Source organism: Rhincodon typus, chromosome 4 (assembly GCF_021869965.1).
Source record: "Rhincodon typus isolate 14 chromosome 4, sRhiTyp1.1, whole genome shotgun sequence".
Classification (NCBI taxonomy): Eukaryota; Metazoa; Chordata; class Chondrichthyes; order Orectolobiformes; family Rhincodontidae; genus Rhincodon; species Rhincodon typus.
This window is the reverse complement of record NC_063335.1, coordinates 56,827,633-56,849,294: the sequence shown is the minus strand read 5'-3', so window position 1 is coordinate 56,849,294 and position 21,662 is coordinate 56,827,633. Positions and strand designations below refer to the sequence as shown.

General features: G+C 39.9%; 1 protein-coding gene across 2 annotated transcripts in view; it reads left to right on the top strand.

The window, feature by feature from the left end:
* Positions 1 to 21,324, top strand: part of LOC109922853 (mitochondrial folate transporter/carrier) — a 27,154-nt gene extending 5,830 nt beyond the window's left edge. The window contains exons 3-6 of one of the 2 annotated variants that reach the window (XM_020522890.2): positions 1,722 to 1,882; positions 12,820 to 12,933; positions 17,815 to 17,960; positions 20,704 to 21,324. In XM_020522890.2, coding sequence (XP_020378479.2) covers positions 1,722 to 1,882; positions 12,820 to 12,933; positions 17,815 to 17,960; positions 20,704 to 20,833 — 551 coding nt within the window. In that variant the 3' untranslated portion in view covers positions 20,834 to 21,324. The remainder of the gene's footprint in view (positions 1 to 1,721; positions 1,883 to 12,819; positions 12,934 to 17,814; positions 17,961 to 20,703) is intronic. The other variant, XM_048595853.1, reaches the window with a different exon arrangement.
* Positions 21,325 to 21,662: the final 338 nt, after the last annotated feature.

Here is a 21,662-nt window from a genome sequence, read left to right as displayed (position 1 = left end):
GGAAGGGTCACCGGACCCGAAACGTTAACTCTGTTTCCTCCTCCACAGATGCTGCCAGACCCGCGGAGCTTTTCCAGCAACTTTGTTTTTGTTCCTGATTTACAACATCTGCAGTTCTTTTGGTTTTTATGGTACTGAAATTTGGATAAGTTGTAATCGTACCAATATATTTTGTATTTTTGTCCCAGTCATGGGAAAATCCAAAGTATCTCTTAATTTCACTTTTCTATATGCTTCTTTTCTGACAGATTTATAACTAACTTGGTTCTTTGTAGCTGACCAAACAGTTCAGTTAAGTGGCATGAATGTTTTTCCCAGATTTGGTGGAATGCGGCCAAGTTATTGATGTAAACTGTGAGGTTACATAGACTCTCAGTTACATTGTTGGTTAATTATGGAATTTTGCTGGTGCATTTTTCATTCTTAAGTAGTATGAATTTTCATTAATAAGGCCCATCTGATATTGAAAAAGCTGATATTTCCATGTCTTCATTAATCAACGGAACTTATCAATTTCCTTTTAGCATGTCAATTTTATAAAGATCTCATCAGTTCAAGTTTGCCTTACGCGTGCGCTGCAACTGTGCGCCTTGTAGGTGTATGGGGAATCACTGACAACAACTTCTGACTTCCACAGATCACAGCTCATTCAGATGCCAGAGTTGTCAGTTCTACAGGGTAATGGTGGAAATGCAGTCAGATTTGCCATTATTGCAACTGCAACATTTGGGTTGATGATTTTGATGTTTTCTGTATGTGTCCTACAAATAATTTGAAGCTGATCAGTCAGAAAATAGCTTATTGTATTCTGATTAAAATGGTAACACTAGAAAGAAAAAGTAATGATATTCAAAGAACAATGTAATATTGAAACATATTATTCTCAACTAATGTTTTTGCATTCATTTTTTGATTTAACTGTAAGTAGTAGATTCTTACATTAAACTGTTGTGTGAATACTTCTGTTCTGCAACTGCTCACTGTATTCTGATACGTGGTATATGAAAAAGTGCCCTTTTGGATGCACCTCCCTGTCTACGGCAACCCTTTCACTTTAGCTCTCTTTTTATTTTGCCTGTCTCATTCTCTCAAAAATACATTTCACAATTATTTTGAGAGTGAAAAATTATTTTTTATGATTCAAGCATGCCTAATATCATTCTAACACCGCTTGATGTTTTGTTTGGCATTTGAGCAGATCACTGTCGAACTTTAACTAAGTGTACCAGGGGTTATGTGTCAAATAATTATCCCCAAGAGAAATATTGACAGATTTTGCATTCTTAACAATATTTTGCAATCAGTAAATTGTAAAGCCTCTAATTAGAGCTAGGAGGGAATTGTTCCACTATTATTGATGCTTGACTTCTGTTTATCAATGATATTTCCAATCCTATTGTCTTACACTTCATGGAATGCATCTCAAATATTTTTGTGAGAGGAGCTGTGATAACTGGAAAAAGGATCACAAATGTGGAAAGACATTTTAATTGTTTTGCGCAATTCGAAGTATTTCTACGTACATAACTGCACTCCCTTATGTGAGTTCATTGTGTTAGACTTAAAATGTTTTCAGAAAGTATAGAATGGAATAACAACATTCAGGTTATTAAAAGTGTAAAAGCTAAGCAAGTCACCTTGTAAAGTATTAATTTCCATAAGAAACTCTTTCAGGTTAGTACTGATTTGTCTCCTTCAGCACAGGTACATGTATTTTTCAGGTGCAGTGACGCTCTGTATTACAAATCCGATTTGGGTAACGAAGACTCGGTTAGTCCTGCAGTATGATGCAGGATTTGATCCATCAAAGAAACAGTACAGAGGCATGTTGCATGCCCTTTTGAAAATATATCAGAATGAAGGTGTTCGTGGACTGTACAAGGTGAGGTAATAGAACTAATAATTGGATCCTGAAATTGTAAAATTGAGCAGCCAGGATTTTGCAATGAAAGTAATCATGAGATGATTAGCACTCACCATTACCAAGGAGTAAATTGGACCACAGCTTCCAGAATCTACGCATGCACAGTAAAACACAGAAAAAAGGAAGTTGGCATCTAAGCTGTCCTAATCCTCCTCCAAGTTGTGCTGTGCCTGTATCTCACTGAGAGGCTCAGCAGTCAAGACTTGGAAAGCCTTCTATTTGTTGTACATATGAAACACAGCAATGGTTAGAGTGTGGAGACAATAAGGACTGCAGATGCTGGAAGCCATATTCTATAGGTGTGAGGCTGGAAAATCACAGCAGGTCAGATAGCATCTGAGGAGCAGGTAAGTCAACGTTTTGAGCCGAAACGTTAACTTACCTGCTCCTCGGATGCTGCCTGACCTCCTGTGATTTTCCAGCCTGACACCTGTAGACGAAGATTAGAGCTTACCTATTTAAGTGCTGGTAAATTTTTAAAGCCTGCATAAGTCTTCATTGTTACCAAACACCTTCTCTGACATGGAAAATTAACTTGTATAAAATGTGGAATCTCGTTCTTCAGATTTCAATTATTGTTGGCGGTTTTAAAGTTGTAAAAGAAACATTTTTTCTGTCTCTTTAGTCTTTTGTAATCTTATTTCATTTTTCTTCTCTTTATTTCACTTTGCATAAAGAATTTGACTGAATTAAACATTCTTACATTTCCTGGTTTGACTCATGGAATCTTCACAAGAATTCTTGAATTTGACTCGTTAAGGAAACATATCATTTTACACTCAGTTTTCAGTTCCACTGTCAGGGCACTGCAATTTTTGATTCGTAATAACTGCATTTTTCATTGCAAAAGCCTTTACCGTTTGTCAAGCAGCATAAGTGTTAAGAACGGCCGGCATGTTATATTACTGCTGATGACAAAATCTGGGAAGACAACTAAACCAAATCAGCCTATCTCTCTCTGTATTTGCAGCGCTGTAAAATTAAAAACTTCAAAGACCTTCAAAATTGACTCCAAAAGTTCCTAACAACCAATCCCAAACTCTGAATAATCGATTCCCAATACCAGATTGTTGCTTCAACAAAGGGCTTAGAAATTTATGAATAATACAGTAACTTTTGCAGAGCAAAATTAAACAAAGTAATCTAATTGACGTCTACGTTCAAAGCCAATACAATTTGTTTTCAGCCCCATGCACACAAAAGATGGATGAACACAGTTAAGGGATAAATAAAAGAAAACGATAAAACTAGTCAAATTACTTGGGAGAGAATAGGGCCCCTTAAAGATCAGCAGGGCAGCCTAAGTGTGGAACTGCGAAAGATCGGGGAAATGCTAAATGCATCAGTGTTTACTGTGGAGAAGGATATGAAAGATATAAGTCGTGGGGAAATAAATAGCAACATCTTGAAAAATGTTCATATTACAGTGGAGTAGGTGCTGGACATCTTAAAGCGCATAAAGGAGGATAAATCCGCGGGACCTGATCAGGTGTACTCTTGAACTCTGGGAAGCTAAGGAAGTGATTGCTGGGCCCCTTGCTGAGATATTTGTATCATCAATAGCTACAGGTGAAGTTCCAAAGACTGGAGGTTTGCTAATGTGCCACTATTTAAGAAAAGTGCTAAGGAAAAACCAGGGAACTGTAGGCCAGTGAGCCTGACATTGGTGGTGGGCAAGTTGTTGGAGGGAATCCTGAGGGACAGGATTTACATGTATTTGGAAAGGCAAAGACTGATTAGGGATAGTCAACATGGCTTTGTGTGTGGGAAGTCATGTCTCACTAACTTGATTGAGTTTATTGAAGAAATAACAAAGAGGATTGATGAGGGCAGAGCGGTGGATGTGATCTATATGGACTTCAGTAAGGCATTTGACAAGGTTCCTCATGGTAGACTGGTTAGCAAGGTTAGATCACATGGAATTAATGGAGATCTAGCCATTTGGATACAGAACTAGCTCGAAGGTAGAAGACAGAGGATAGTGGTGGTGGGTTGCTTTTCAGACTGGAGACCTATGACTAGTGGTGTGCCACAAGGATTGGTGCTGGGTTGTGTATATAAATAATTTGGATATCAACGTAGAAGGTATGGTTAGTAAGTTTGCAAATGACAGCAAACTTGGAGGTGTTGTGAACAGCAAAAAAAGTTATCTCAGAGTTCAACGGGATCTTGATCAGCTAGGCCAACGGGCATGGAGTGGCAGATGGAGTTTAAGTTAGATAAATATGAGCTGCTGCATCTTGGAAAGGCAAATCAGGGCAGGACTTATACAGTTAATGGTAAGGTCTTATGGATTGTTGCTGAACAAAGAGACCTTGGAGTTCAGGTTTATAGTTCCTTGAAAGTGTAGTTGTAGGTAGATAGGGGAGTGAAGAAGGCATTTAGTATGCTTGCCTTTGTTAGACAGTGCTTTGAGTATAGGAGTTGGGAGGTCATATTGTGGCTATAGAGGACATTGGTTAGGCCACTTTTGGAAAACTGTATTCATTTCTGGTCACCTTGCTATAGGAAGAATATTGTGAATCTTGAAAGGGTTCAGAAAAGATTTACAAGAATGTTGCCAGGGTTGGAGGGTTTGAGCTATAGGGAGAGGCTGAATAGGCTGAGGCTATTTTCCCTGGAGTGTTGAAGGCTAAGGGCTGACCATTTAGAGAGTTATAAAATCATGAGGGGCATGGATGGGGCAAATTGACAAGGTCTTTTCCCTGAGGTGTAGGAGTCTAAAACTAGAGGACATAGGTTTCAGATGAGAGGGAAAAGATTTAAAAGGGACCTAAGGGGCAACTTTTTCATGCAGAAGGTGGTGCGTGTATGGAGTGAGCTGCCAGAGGAAGTGGTGGAGGCTGGTACAATTACAACAGTTAAAAGGCATCTGGGTGAATATGAATAGGAAGGGTTTAAAGGGATATGGGCCAAATGCTGGCAAATGGGACTAAATTTATCTAGGATATCTGGTCGGCATGGACAAGTTGAACTGAGGGGTCTGTTTTTAGATATATCTCTTTGACTCTATACTTTAGTGGTTTTCATGATGCCTTGTTCCACAGGCATTGATGATTGTTTCCAGGTTGATTTTCTGAAGATGTCGATTAGGAACACCTTTTCAGCCCACTTAGAGGAAGTCAGTAATACTTATAACTTGGAATCTATTCTCTGAAATTGCAAAAACTTGTAATGGGATGCTAGGCAGGGAGCTTTTGAATCTTCATGCTGTTCCTACGACAGCCAAACACCACCTCCCAGAAAACATAGTTCAAAATCTGATTCAAAACTTTGGCTCTCCCCATCAGACTGATCATCTCCCTGTGAAGATCCAGTTTCCAATCAACTTCTGCCATCTGTTTGAGCATAAAGTTTCTCCCAGACTTGCTGGAACCAATTCCCAGATACTGACCTTGTCAATGGCCAGAATCTTTTTCAATATAAGCAGCTGCCCACAGTTTAAAGGTCATTTTCAGTTCAGTCATCAGTTCACAGCTCAAACCAAAATTGATAAAAGGAATAAAACAATAATGCAAAATTAGTGAGGGTTCTAACAATAAATTTACTTAGGCGGTACTTTATGAGCTCTTGTAATAATATTGCATTGTATTTGGGCATGTTTATGCAAAAATGAACCAAGCAGGGTCAGAAGTCAATTGAATTAGAAGGGAGCTCATCCAGGCTTGATGTTCACTGCTGTTTGCTCACAGCTGGGGTTCCTAGGTGGCAAATCAAAGTTGACAGTGGGTGTGTTTTTGATAATGTTAACTTGCTTACATAATAAACTGAACATGAGACTGGTTGAATTATTGTAATGCCTATGCAAGTTATTTCATAAATAATGCTCATGTAAGTGAAGTGTCAAAGGACTCCTGATGTATTGTGACACTGGTCAATTTTAACACCTCATTGCTTTCTGAGCTGAGACCAATTAAAAAGTCTCAAGACTTTCCAAAGTCTCATAGTAACTATTGCATTCTACCACTGAGCAAACAATAACCAATAGTTTGAAAAATAGTTGTAAAGAATGATCACTGATATCCTTAGTTTTTCTGATTGTATCTGAACCAAACTAACATTGAGAGAGAGGACAGGTTGTATTCTGTTCTGTGAAATCAAACATTTAAAACAAACATTTTAAAAGTTTTTAACTTTGCTTTAGAAATAAATAATTTGTTTATGTTTCAAATCCAGTGACCCCCTCTTCAGAACTGATGGTAGCCTGGAAAAGGTGGTATTTAACTGATGACAGGAGTGAGTGAATAGGTGTAGATTGATCCCAGAGTGAAAGAAAGACAGTTAGACAGGCAGAGGGGGTGGTTGATTTTAAAGCAGGGAAGGAGAGAACTGGTAGCGGTCACAATGAGTTAGTGAAAATGTGTTGGCTGTGCAGAATGCAGCCCATGTCGTGACAGGGCCTGAAGCATGGGCAAAGAGCATGAAAGGCGGTGTTCAGGCCCTAAAATTATAGAGCTCTATACTGAGCTCAAATGGGTGCAGAGTTTCAAAGTGGGTGATGAAATGCTGTTCTTCTAGCTTGCACCAAGTCTCACTCGAGCACTGCACGTGGCCCGAGATAGAATTGTTGGCTAGGGAGCACGGTTGAAGTAGCAAGCAACTGGAAGGTTGGGTCTATTTTTATGAAAAGAACATACTGGTTCAGCAAAGTAGCTATGTTTTGCCTCCCCAATATAGAGAGGATCACATTGTGAGCAATGAATGCATTAGACTAGATTGAGTGAAATAAATGTAAATCGCTGCTTTGCCTGGTAGATGTGTCTGAAGCCTTGGATAGGGAGGAGGTATGCAGGCAAGTCTTGCATCTTCTGTGATTGTATGGGAAGGTGCCATAGGGATGTGGGGAGTTATGGGAGTGGAGGAGGAATGGACCAAGGTGCGCCAGAGGGAATAGTCCTTGCAAAATGCTGACAAGGGAGGTAACATTTTGCTTCTGATTCTTTGGATCCAGATGCTGATAGGGTGGAAGGTGAGGGCCAAGGGAACCTTATCATTGTCGTGAGAGGGAAGAGAAGGTTTGAGGGCAGACGTGCTGGACATGGGTCAGACACGGTTAGGGGCCCTGTCAACCATGCTGGCAAAGAATGCTGGGTTGAGGAGAAAGATGGACATTTCTGAGCCCCACCACCACCACCATCACTGTGGAACGTGGTATCAGAACAGATGTGATAGAGACTGAGAAACTGGGAGAATGGAATGGAGTCCTTACAGGAATCTGGGTGTGAGGATGTGTAGTCTGGGTAAACTCTGGGAGATGGTGGGTTTCTAGTGGATATCAGTGGCCAGCCTATCCCCAGAAATGGAAACAGATATCAATGGAGGAGTCAGATGGACTAACTGCAGGAGTGGGCAGGGTGGAAATTGGAAGTGAATTTGATTTTTCCAATTCCAAACAAAAGAGGAAAGCAGCACTGATATCATTCATGTACTGGAGAAAGAATAGTGGGGTGGGGCCTGTGTAAGATTGGAACAAGGAATGTTCCACGAGCCCCACAAAGAGACAGGTACAACTGAGACCTTTGCCACACCTTTGATCAGAAGAAAGTAAGAGGTGTTAAAGGAGAAGTTGTTCAAAGTGAGGATAAGCTTGGCCAGGCCGAGGTGTTGGTCTTCCTTCCAGCAAGAATAGGAGAGCTCTAAGACCATCCTGACGGGGGATGGCAATGTAGAGGGACTGCATGTCAATGATGAACAGGAGGTGGCTGGTGTCCCCAAACGGGAAGTTTTGAAGCCAGGGTCAAGTGTCAGAAAAACAGCAAGACAATATTTAATCATCTGCTTGGGAACCTGGCAGCCATCAGGAATCAGTATTGAGTTCAATAATTTTGGGGACCGGATACCACCTTTCATGTCCTTTACCCACCCCTACACACCGAACCCTTTCATGACATGGGTTGCTTTCAGCGCAGTCGACCCATTTCCACTTACCCATTGTCTCCATTATCAGTGTCTCTCTTTCCCTGGCTTACTATCAACCCCCTAACTGTTTTTCTGTCTCTCTGTCTCTCTGGGCTCTGCTTTCACTTGTCCGCTCACTTGGGTGGAGCAGAACTTAAATACCTTTTACTAGCTACTGTAAGTTCTAAGAAAGGGTCACTAGACTCGAAATGTTATCTCTGTTTTCTATCCACAGATGCTGCTGGACCTGCTGAGTTTCTACAGTAATTTCTGGTTTTTGTTTCAGATCTTCAGCATCAGCAGTTCTTTGTTTTAATTTACTTGTTCACTCTGTGCTGTTCTATCCATTTTGGAGGTGAGCTAATTGATTAGTGCTTGTTTTAACTATCCAACCAATCCGGCCTTAGATTAGATTCAACATGTCGTAAATTTAGTGCATGCCAAATGTGAATCTCATTTTGCAGGAGTAATGTTCAGTTCAGCAAGAATATTTACCAGCTCCCAGAGAGGGTTTCTTGGACAGCTTGTTACGGGTTAATAATGAGTACCCATCATTAGGTGCCTATTTAATCTGCTTAAGGCACTGTTTATGTTCAGTGGGATATAAATAGTGAGAGTCAGATTAAGTAAATATTATTTTCTCCAGGTCACTTTTAGCAATATTTTCAGAATCCAAAATGTCGACCCTTTCATTCATACGGTGCTTCAGCTGCAGTATGATACCTTTCAGTCATGCTTCCCTCCACCTTTGCTTTGTCCCAAATCTTTAATAACGTTTAGTTTACCTCTTTAAAAACCTTTTAGTCTGCTGTTTCCCTTGATATGACTCTTAACTATATTTCCTTAAGTCAAAGACAGTCTCATTTCAACATTTATAGCGCACAACTAGTTTAGCCATTGATCACAAGATCTGGCTGGATCACATTACATGCTGTTGGGCCATGTTTTCATTTACCCAAACAGGTCATCTTGGAATATAAGTATAAACCCACCTTTTTCTTTTCTCAACTGGTAACTTGCTCTGTTTGTTCCTTTTCATTGTACTATCATCTTGGCCTCTAACTCAAAGTATGAGGAATTAAGAATCAAAGTTCAATGTTCTTTGTCATGAAAATTCAGAGTGGCTTTTCATTTCTCTCTGATAGATCCTTCTATTTATTCACTGAGCCAAACTTTCCCAAGCCTCCCCCTATCCTAACCCAAACTCTGTGTCTTTATCTAGATTCACCTCTCATGCCCTTTCCAAGGTCAGCTAGTCCATGAAACCTTCTACTGCTCTTGACCTTATTTGCAAGTAATTACTGAGCATCCAACTTCTTTTTCTGGCCACCTTAGTAGTTGATATTTTTAATGGTTCCATATCCTCAAGTACTACTCTGTTCTTTTTGTCGTTGCTGTTCTCAAAAACAGACCCTTAACCACTCTGTCCTTAAAAATTACTCTGCCACCTAAAATCTTCTTTGCTTCTGCAAAGCCCTCGAACATGTTTCCTCCCAAATCTGTGCCAACTTTCCTGCAACTTTATATTTGAACCCCTTAAATCAGTACCAAAACCACTCTTGCCAAATCAGAAACAGCTTTCCCATCCTTTTTGTTCCTCAGATAAACAAAATGGAACTGCAGATGCTGGAGATCTGAAACAAACAAAAACAAATTGCTGGAGAAACTCAGCAGGTGTGGCAGCATCTGTAAAGAGAGAAGAGCTAATGTTTTGAGTGCAGTAGCCCTTCTTCACAATTCATCTGATTATTCTTCCTCATCCTCTTAATGTGCTCCAAGTCCTTCAAGTGGTTGACTACATCATCTTTTCTCAATATCTCATTTATTTTCCAATAGTTACATCCAGCTTTGCCTGCTTCCACTTAGGCTTATCCAGTAAAAGAGATTCTGCTGCAGTAGCTTCTCTTCCCACTTCTTCACAGCTGATATGCAGGAATCCCAAAGGATCTCTCAGCAGCCCCTTTTGTTTCTCATCTAAATGCTGTACCTACATGATGAACACAGTCATGTTCTATAAGTTGTCACAACTTAATCAGTAAGAATAAGTGAATAATTGAGCCTCATGTTACACATTATGTGAATGCTTGAGGAAAATTTCAGTTTAGCCACCAAGATGACTGACTGTTAGTCGGTGCAAAAGCAATTCATGCCAAGTTTTGCCATTAACAGAAAACAACTCTATTTAATATTAACATATTTAACTTTAAAAAATGGCAGAAAAAGGAAATTGTTACTGATCTATACCAAGTGACTTAAACCATACCTCTTTAAAACTTCAAGTACATATGTGCTCATTAATGAATACAACAGTCAAGACAGGCAGTTTGATGTAAATATGGTTGGAAAAATTTAGATGGGGAAAAGAAAATTTTAGAAGATCAAAAGACAAGCACAAGGGCGTGGTAGGTTGTCTCTCAGCTTCTTTTGATTTTAACAATGCTGTTGTCTAAGCCAATGTTGTTCTTCTCTTCAATAGTTGAGGCATTGTGTTATGTCAGGGTGTCGATTCAGACTGCAGACTCCTCAACCAATGTGCACAATATTAATTTACTCCAGTACCTTAGCATGTATTAAGAAAGGACTACATAGCATGAGTCTGCAGTCACTGAACCAGGTCACAACTTTATTTGAAAACCAGGTTAAGAGTTAAATTTTACACTTTTAACAACTCTGTTGCTAACTATCTGATTCTTTAGAAACTTGAAATACTTCGCAGATACCCGTACCTTTGATGGTCAGACGAATTGTTCCATCTGTCCCACTCTTTTTGGGCTCTCTCTCTCTCTCTCTCTCTGTTTCCTCTCTTTCCCTCAATGCTGCTAATGGCTCTTAATGCTTGCTTAACAGCAACCCCTTTGATGTGTCTGCTCTTGGGACCTGGAAGTCTGGTTTTATCCCAGAATATACACCTGATCTTTTGTCTTACTGAGATATGTCTGCCCCCTGCATCTAGTGTTGTTTGTTTGTCAGGAAGGGTTGAATTGCCCTTTCACACTTCCTGATGTGTTCTGGTGCCTCTCTGGTTTCAATTGTCAGGGCTTGGATTTTGCCAGGACTTGCCCCCAAACAGAATTGTCTCTTGTGTCTGAGGAGTAGGAAAGTTGACGTTTCGGGTCGGGACCCTTCTTCAGAAATGGAGGAGGGGGAAGGAGAAGGAAGCTCAGAACTAAGTAGAGAGAGGGGAAGGTGGGGCTGGGGAAGGTTGGTGAGATGGTGATAGGTGAGTGCAGGTAGGCAGAGGTAGTGATTGGTCAGTGAGGTGGGAGGAGCGGATAAGGTGGAGAGAAGATGAACAGGTCAAGGAGGCAGGAATGAAAGGGAGGGTTGGTCATGGGATGAGGCCGGGGTTGGGGAGATTTTGGAACTTTGATAGTCCACATTTAGGCCATTGGGCTGTAGGCTCCCAACGTGGAATATCAGGTGCTGCTCCCCCAGTTGCCAAGTGGCGTCATTGTGACACTGGAGGAGGCCCAGGATGGACATGTCGCCCGGCGAGTGGGAGGGGAAGTTGAAATGGTTCACGACCAGAAGGTGGTGGTGTTTGTTGCAGACAGAGCGCAGGCGCTCTACAAAGCGGTCTCCAAGCCTCCGCTTGGTCTCACCAATGTAGATCCTCTCTCTATTTATTTCTGAGCTTCCTTCCCCCTCCCCAACTTCTGAAGAAGGGTCCCGAACCGAAACGTCAACTTTCCTGCTCCTCTGATGCTGCCTGGTCTGCTGTGTTCCTCCAGCTCCACACTGTCATCTCTGATTCCAGCATCAACAGTTCTTACTATCTCTGTCTCTTGTGTCTGTCTTGGCTGAGTTATTCCTACTATACTTCACTTTTTAGCCAATTTTGATGCCATGTTTATTTCACTGTGCTGCCCATCTCTCTACAGACGCTGCCAGACCTGCTGAGTTTCTCCAACACTCTATTTTGTTTCACACTTCCAATATCAGCAGTTCTGATCGAACAAACAATTGAACAATTTATTTATTGTCACATGTATCTAGGGAGATACAGTGAAAAGTGTTCTGTTGCCACAGTCCGGTGCCATTTTGAGGTACAAGAAGAACAAAAGAAAGTACTCAAATAGCGTGTACCCTACATTGGCCAGGGTCTCAAAACATGGCTGCAGGCTTCTGCGAGGTCCCCACTCCACACCTACTGCAGCCAGGAGTTCCCCACCTCGAGCCACCAACATCGCTACAGTTGACAATCTGCTGCGGCTGCGAAGTATCCATGCTCCAAGCCTACCGCAGCCAGGAGTCCCCATTTGAGCCGCCAATACCACCATGATCAATGACTTGCCACACTGTCAAGAATCCATGCTCCAGGCTTACTGCAGCCACAAGTCCCCACTTCACCATGGCTGCAGCTGACGTCTCGCTGCCATTCCAGGAGTCCACGCATCGGATCTACAATGCCAGAATCCTTACTGCCCCATCGCTGCAGCTGACACCCCAATGCCGTTCCGAGAGTTCAAACATCCAGCCTGCAAATCCAGGAGTCCTCGCCAATACCACTCTGGCTTCCTTGCGACATCAAGAAGGTTAGGAAAAGAAAAAGAAAGAAAGACGAAAAGGAGAGAGAGGAAAAGAATGCGGCCAGCCTGGAGCAGGATGGCTCAGCCCGAACCCTACCTGCTCCTTGCTGGCTGGGAGACCCTGGGCTGGGGTGGAGCTGTGTCTGACTTGTCACGGTGTTGCTGCTGTGCTGCAACACATCTTCTTTAACCGCCACTCTCGAGGCTTTAAAGAAAATTAAAAGAAAAGGTTTTAAAAAAAAAGCAAAAGTAAAAAGACAAAAAAGATAGCAGACAGGAGCGGACGAGCCCTGTGCTCAGCCCTGCTACTCTGCCGCTATCTTGCTCCACCTCCATATGGGCCACATGTGGGAGTACTTGTTTTTATTTAAATGTTCTTTACTGTTTGTCCATGTCTTGGTTATTTGAAGCTAATTATACATAAACTGAGATACTGTGTTTGAACTATGTGCCTCTCATTTTCTTCAGGGATTTGTGCCTGGCCTTTTTGGTACATCACATGGTGCTCTTCAATTTATGGCTTATGAAGAATTAAAGAAGGAATACAGCTTTTATAAAAATGTGGCAGTAGATGTGAAATTGGTGAGTTGTTGTCAAGTGCAAGTTTAATTTTCAATTGTACAGTAAATTACATTATAATAACTAGCTGGTCTGTTTTGTTACAACCAGAAACCTCCCTTCAGATCTGAGAAAGCTATTGCTAAGTTAAGGCTTAATTTATGTAGATTCAGTAACTACTTCAAAGCAATAAGTGTGCATGAACGTTGATTTCTTCCATTCTTTGTGCACAGTTGTTAATACAGTGCTGTCACAAATAATACAGTCATTATTTTTCATCCTTTAACTGATGAGTTGATACTTACAGCAATTTGCAGTGATTGCTGATAAAGGCAAATAATGCTAAATACAGTCCCACAATTTTTGAATTTCCTGTTGTTTATCATGGTCCAGTGGCACAATTTGGAAGGACCCCATGTCAACTGAAGGAGCAAAAATGAAGCACAAATGTAGGCCTTCTTGAAAAGTTTGGAATTCCCTTTTTTGTCATATTGCACTGTACAGGAACAAAGAATTCCTTTGAGCACGTCAGGAAAATCCACTCGTACCGTGACTGAGTTTTCTTTTACTGCCCTCTTCTGTCTTCTCTTTCTGTTGTCTGATTAATTGTTTCATTTTATGGACGGGAGATTGGACAAATCCTTCTCAAATCTTTATCATTGTACCTCTTTTATATCCAAGAACAGGAAACTTCCAGTTTATGATCTATGTTTGGAGCTTATCCTTTCTAACATGGAACAAATGGTCACCTTTATCAGAATACCCTGGAACACGCACAGTGTGACAGCTGATTGCCAAAATCTCAGCTTTGTGAAAAAAAATAAGCAACTTGTATCAAAACTGTGAATGCTCTAGTGGAAGCTTTGACGGCTGCTATTATGGCAATAGATGCAATGGCAATGGATACAAGGTTCAAAGGATCTTCACAGACCCCACACTAGCCCATCAACCTGTTCTCCAACAAATCCAGTGATTTGCAGAAGTGCTGTCTTGGGAGAGTGACAGTGGCTCCATGGAACATAAACTTCCTTGCCTCTCAGAGAAGTTCTCTAAGCCCTGAAACTCTGCCAAATCACCTCAACAGCCTTAGCTAGTGCAGTTATTTCTCTGAAACTCAGAAGGGGGCTGCATGGTAGGGCAGAAGGACAGTTGCAGCAGAGGGAAATAATGGAGGGTGGCTGCATGTAGAGGTGGTGAGGGAGGGTAGTTCCATTTAGTGATAGGTGGAGAAAGTAAAAGGCTGCATAGGAGGAAAAGAGAGGGAGGCTGCAAAGGAGGATGGGAGAGAAAGAAAGTGGAGTGTGAGGGGGTTGGGGCAGGGAAGTCTGCAAGGGTGTGGAGAAAGAGCTGGGGGACTACAAAAAGAGAACAATGTCAACTGTCAACAAAAGAGCACTAAACTAACCAGGAACTGGATAAAAACAGAAGTTGCTGGAAAAGCTCAGCAGGTCTGGCAGCATCTGTGAAGAAAGTAATCAGAGTTAACGTTTTGGGCCCTTTATTCCTGATTTACAGCATCTGCAGTTGTTTCAGTTTTTATTTAGGAACTGGATAAACTTGAAATTAGCAAATTACTTGCAGATGAATGTGGAATTTCTGGCTTAAGGCTATATATGGTTAGGAGCTAAGGTATGGGGAAAAATTTTTTTGATGTTGTTAGATTGATAGATCTCAATTTCAGATTTAAATTTGAGATGCATTAAAAAGTCTCATTATTGCAGGTTAAGATATTCTAACTTTGTGAGTATGTGATGGAAATATATTGCAGTAACCTCTCCAATCAGCAGGTGTGTTTAGGTGATGTCTTGTGTGTAGAAATGTGGCAGTTATTTAGAAAAAAACTTCTGTTGCTCATTTTTTAGTTCTTAGTTCTCAGTTCTCAACTGGGAGAAGACTGATTTGATGGGACCATCAAATTCTGTGAACCCTGGATATCAGGTGATACACAGTATTGGATTAAGAGAAAATGGGAAGCTTATGGAAGATACCGATGGCTCAAAAGAGCAGAAGCCCTAGATTAGTATAAAATTTGTAAGAGGGAACATAAAAGGGAGATTAGGACAGCTAGAAGGGGATATGAAAGGATACTGACAGGTAAAGTAAAAATGCTACTCCTAAAGGAATATTATGTGAAAGGATGTTGGAGAAAGTGTAGGTCTCATTAAAGACCATAGTGATAATTCTTGTTGAAGCCAGCCATAAGTAAAATTATTCTAAATGAACACTTTTGGTTGGCGTCCATTAGTGAGAAGGACGAAATAGGTGTAGAAATTAGGGAAAAGGTCTGTGATCGATTAAAGAAACTAGCATAGACAGAGAGGAGGTTCTGAGTAGTTTGCAGGCTTAAAAGTAAATAAGTCTCAGGGGCAGGATGAAATGTATCCCAGGTTGTTGAGTGAGGCAACGGAGAAAGTAGCAGGGGTGCTTGCAAAAATTTCAATTCCTCTTTGTACACTGAACAGGTATTGATGAACAAGCAATGTGATACTATTATTTGAGAAGGGAACAAGGGATAAACCAGGAAACTACAGGCCAATCAGTCTATCCTCAGTCATGGGGAAACTACTGAAAGCAATTGTGAGGGGCAGAATTAATCTGTATTTGGGGAGCGAGGGATTAATCAAGAAAAGTCAGCATGGTTTTAAGGGAGTTCATATCTGACCAACTTTAATTTTGTGAAGAGGTGAAATATATCTAGATAAGAGCAATGTTTTGATGTAATTTCCTTAGACTTCACCAAGGCTTTTGATAAGGCCCTGTGTGGGAGGCTGATAGCAAAGGTCGGAGCCCATGGAATCCAAAGAACTTTGGTAAATTAGATCCACAATTGGTTGCATGGCTGGAAGCAGAAGATAATGGTTCAGTAGGAATCTGGAACTCACTGCCTGTAAGGGTGGTAGAGGCAGAAACCCTCATAACATTTAAGAAGTATTTAATGTGCACTTGTGATGCCAAGGCATACAAGACTATGGATTAAGTGCTGGAAAACTGGAAAAGAATAGTTAGGGATAACAAGGTGTAGAGCTGGATGTCTAAGCCCGAAACGTCAGCTTTCCTGCTCCTCTGATGCTGCTTGGCCTGCTGTGTTCATCCAGCTCTACACCTTCAGATTCTACATCTCAGATTCTCCAGCATCTGCAGTTCCTACTATCTTAGAATAGTTAGGTTTTTGTTTTAGACTGGTGCGGATGTGGTGAGCCGAAGAGGTTTTTTTCCTATAGAGTGATCCCTGTCTCAGTGTTTTATGCCTGTTAGTTTATGCTAATTTAAATGCTGTGGCTTCTAGGAAATTAATGTTTTCCTTGTGTGTTGCAGCTTATATTTAATTGGCAGTTCAGGATGTTTATGAATTCTTCTAATTCTTCTTTACGAGTTCAATTACCTCATATGTCAATGCAAATGCAGAAGGTAATATTACTACATGGCTGCGTCATATAATAATAGTTAGTGACAATGAAAAAGCATTTCTGAATATCAAATGTAACCCAAAGAAAATCTCAAGTTGAGCCTGCAAGAAAGGGAAAAAAAATTTGGGGCCCTGTTCCAGAACTAATGGTTTCTGCTCTGTCAGCAGTTTCATTTAGATTATTTTGTAATGTGTTGTTATTGCATTTTTCAGCTGGTTTATTTATTAAATTACACAAGCCTTGATTTTCTTTCAAGCACATTAGAGTTACATTTTCTGAGTGCCTTTTTTTTATTCTCCTTGATGGACACAAACTGATCTCAGTCAACCAAAATCCAAGGTTCTGAGTTTGAGGTCGGTTGTCAGAAGCTTTTGAATTTGGGCCCAATATCCCCTCCAGTTGACTTTTTTGCAAAATAGTTTAGTTACTTGATGTTAGTGTTTTCAGCATCATGTTATGTACAATATTATTGACATTACACCTACTCGATCTCATAATAAAAGTCTACCAATGACTTTTCTATTGAAATAGTGCTTCTTTAAAATTCTATGCACAGGTGCACTGATACAAGAAATAACTCAGGTTTTGGATTGCCTGGGAAAACTTTGAGTTCACTTACAATATTAAGTAAAGTTTAGAAATTGCATCACTCTCAAAAAAATTTATGAAAATTGGCATATCTGCAACAACATCATCTATTTGCTAGTATTTGCATCCAGAATCTCATATCTAAGGTACTTTAATTAGTCTTTAAAATTGATAAGGGCAAGGTAAATGCTTATTCGTTATAGTACCCTATTGTAATTGATTCTTAAATAGTATTAAAATATTAGCATATCTGCTGGCTGAGCTAAAAGTGGACGTTATAAAGGATGAGGATTGTAAATACAAGATGTTTAAAATAGAATTTTTCAGCATTTTCATCCCTTTTGGTGAAAAAACAGAGTTCTAACATCTCCAGTCCAGTGACCCTTCTTCAGAATCCAGTCTGAACAACAGTTACTTGACTTGAAACGTTAACTGTTTTCCCCCAAAGACACTGCCAAACTGCTCAGTTTTGCCAGCAGTTTTAGTTCTTGTTTCAGATCACCAACATCCTCAATTCCTTGTTTTATTCTTTCCTTTGGTAGTTGACTTTCCTAACTAAAATCCAACTAAAGAGGTAACTAACTGGGCTGCTAACTCAGGCTTTGTGATATTCTTGCATTGTAAATGAACTTTGTCTGATCGGAATCTTAATAGCAATTCAGCTGCAGAAGTCAGAATCCACCAGATGTTCTGATTTCCTTCATCTGCACCAGAATTGCCAATGTCCACTCCTGATATGAAATTGATTAAAAGAAGAGTTTAAAAAAATCTGAAACTACCTAGAACCCCAGTTAAATCATCTGAGTATTCTAAAGCATTCAATTAATTGAAATGATATAAGGTATTGTAGGCCTGTATCAGTTTTATAATAAATATAACACTTTTGCTTTTTTCACTATGTCTTCCTCAGAATCCCTTAGAATATGTAACAATGGCAGCATTATCCAAAGTTTTCGCCGTAACAGCAACATATCCATATCAAGTAGTGCGTGCTCGGCTGCAGGATCAGCATACCCAGTATTCTGGAGTAATGAATGCTATAGGGAGAACATGGAGGTAAAGTCATAAAGACTGAATAAAACTGCACTTCTATATTATGTAGTCTTCAAGATTGTGCTGTACTGTTCCTTTTGCCAGTGATAAATGCATTGTCTGGAAGGTAAGATTGTTAAACCAAATATATGCAGCATATATCCCTGGAAAGTTTAATTTACTGGAATAATGGTAAACAAATTTATCTTCTAAATTTTCCTTTCCTTTACCTATCTTTTATACTTGTTTGGGACCTACAACCTGAAATCCTCCCCCTAAACATTCCAGTGTTCCAGGGAACAAAACAAAGAAGCAAATTGGCAAAGAAATTGAGATGTGCAAAAATTATCCAATAATTAAATTATCCTAATGTAGACATAGAAAGTAACACAGTAAAGGGCAGAGAGAGCAAGAGATTCTACCATGTGCTAGAAGAATATTCTTGATCAGTATTTTTCAAGTTGAATGAGAAAAGAGATGTCATTGGACTTGTTCTGGGAAATGAGGTGGGGATCAGGTGAATCAAGAGCAGTGTTTCGGGCGCAGTGATCATAGTATCATAAGATTTAGGTTAGCGATGGAGAAGAATAATAAAGAATGGGCATAAAAATACTAATGGGGATGGGATGATTTCAGTGGGTGAGATTGGATCTGTCCCAAGTAAATTGAAATTGAAGGTTGGCAGGTAAAACTAACAAATCTGCTGAAATGAATTGGTCTGATCTGCATCGGAATCCCAATTTCTGATCCAGATCAGGTTAAAGTATCACGTATTTGCCTTCCCAGAATTTTTTAGTTGGACTTCAGATGCAGGATGCACCACAACAGATGCAATCCAGCAAACTACCCAGGCAGCACTGAAATGTATTGACACAAACCATGCCCCCTTGTTAATGGTCTCAAAACCATATTGACAGCTACTGAGAGAGAGTGGGAAAGGGAGCAGGTTGGTAGAAAAGGGGGTTATGCTACCAGGTGGGTGGATGAGGGAAGGTAGAGTTGGCAGGTGGGTCAGCACCCCCAGTTTAAACGTCCTGGTCAACTACTGCATAGTCATTGCACCTGAAGCAATTGTGAGCGGCAGAATTAATCTGTATTTTGGGAGGGAGGGATTAATCAAAACAGTTAGCATGGTTTTGTTAGGGGAATTCATGTCTGAGCAACTTTAATTTTTTGAAGAGGTGAAATATATGTAGATGATGTAATTACCAAGGTATCTGATGCCTCTCTTTCAGGGTACATCTAGTCTCCAATTATCCAGAGACCAGAATCTCTGAGCCAAAGAAACTCAATGAATTTGATGAATATTTTGCACCGTATGCCAAAGACAGTAGCCCAAATGTTCTGAGGAGTGGCAATCACAGACAGACTGCCTACTTTTCTGCTAGGACTGAGCTCTGCGTTTTTTACTGATAATTCCGATCCCAGTTCCTTAGAAATACAGAAATACCTGAAACCCAACTGTTCCTTCGTAGTGCAGGACAATTGAGAGAACCTAAATCAAGCCCCTTTCTCAAGGCAATATTTAATATCCAGCAGCACAGCCCACCACTTTGAAAAGATGTGAATAATGTGGGGTTAAGGTAGCAGTTGTTTATCAGGTTGGTTTGCCGGGGGGTAAGAGTGCCTTTAAACTGTCATTTATGTTAATGCATCTGTATGTAAATACATATTTATAACACTTGTGGTAAGCCAATTAAAGGGATCTTTTGGAGCTTGTATAACTGCTGGTCATATAGCAAGCATATTGACCTGGATTAACATTTTTTTCATGGAGCAAATGGCTTCTTTACTTCCACTGCTTCAACTTGGCATGGGTCGACTGCATAATATATGCAAGTACAATTTCTGCAAGGGTTTCTCAATCTCTTTGCCTGAAAGTGACTTTAGATTGGTGGTGAAACACCATTATTAAGAGGTGCTTTAGCCAATCTTCCAAAGTTAAAGCAGGCGATCAGAAGAATCTGGCAGTAATTCTGGGGTTAAATTTGAAGTCCTCCAAGGGAATGCTATAATCAGAAACAAAAACAGAAATTTCTGGAAAATCTCATCAGGTCTAGTAGCATCTGTGGAGAGAAATCAGAGTTAATGTTTTGGATGGAGTGACCCTTCCTCATAACTGACATCTTGCAGCATTTGCAGTTCTTCTGGTTTGTAATGTTGTAATCAGAGTTGTCATCTTTCAGATGGGATGTTCAGCCACTTGAGTGGCTCAGTTGGATGTTACAGACGCTATCTTGATTTCCTAACGTTTCTCCTTCACTTAATATCAAATTAATTGGTGATATGTGTGTGATATGCCTGATTAAATTCAGAACTGTTTTTTGCCTCCATAACAGTAAAAACAGATAGAAAAGATTCTAGAGATAATACATGTGGAGCTGGAGGAACACAGCAGGCCAAGCAGCATCAGAGGAGCAGGAAAGTTGACGTTTTGGGTCAGGCCCCCTGGCTTGCTGTGTTCCTCCACCTCCACACCGTGTTATCTCTGACTCCAGCATCGGCAGTTCTTACTATCTCCTAGAAGAGTTTCTAATTGGTTCTGAAGAACTACAGGCATTCTTGTCTCTGATCAGGAAAGTCAAGAAATTTGGAGTACCTGATGTTAACCTCCAACATTAAAAATATAGCAGGAAGAACACCCTGGATGTTAAATTAAGTTTTGTAGTGTTTTTGTGTTGTGATTAAAATAATTTCTTCGAAGAAAACGGAAGGTTACACACCAGTGTGTAATTTTGAAATTGAAAATTACCACTTTCTTTTTCAGGAATGAAGGAGTTCATGGATTTTATAAAGGAGTTGTTCCAAATGTGCTTAAAGTGACACCTGCATGTTGCATTACATTTCTGGTATACGAGAATGTATCTCAATTTTTACTTAGTTTCCGTCAATCCTGAACTTTTGGACTGTTTCGTCAGCATTTGAATTGCAGAGGCTTATCATTTCACCAAACAAAACTGCAACTTTGAGAAGGAGATCAAATGCTGTCTAGGTAACACTTTTAGCTGCCCACTGTATTTCCCACACCTCCCCCAAGCTGTAGTAGTATTTTTAAATACTGGTCTTAAAATAATATTTATTTCATTTCATATTGTTTAAATCTACACAGCTGGCAGATATTGTTAGAAGTTCAATTTCTTTCATTCGTGAGATGGGTAGGTGTCATTAGCATTGATTGTCCATCCCTCAAATTCAAAAGGTAAACTTCTGAGTATCAGATGTTATCTCTGGGTAAAATGCTTAATGTTTAATATTTTACTCCTTAAAGGATCCAATTTCTAGAAACTATAATCAGCAAATTACAGAGCAATTGATGTTGAATTTAATTGATAGTCTGTTTTGTATTCTTGCAATGGTCTTTTGTAATAAAGCGCATTTGGTATAATAATGCAGTCTTAATGGGGATTTATATGTTTGCTTAAATTATTAAGTTAATTATGATTAAATGGAAAAAGTTTATGTATTGTATTCTGGAAAATTTACAAGCCTGTATATGAAAATAATATAATCTTGCTAAATCTAAATAATGTAGTGCACTTTCTACCAAGTGGCAGAACTAAATAAAGAAGTTAATTTTTGGCCTGTGTAATTACTTTTAAGTTACAAAAGAATGAAACTAGAGAGTCGGAATAAAGTGAATATCTTGATGGTTGCTTTTCAATCCGTTACGGGTGGTTTTCATCTCAAATTATAATTTTAAGAGTTCATACATTGAGGCGTTTCCTG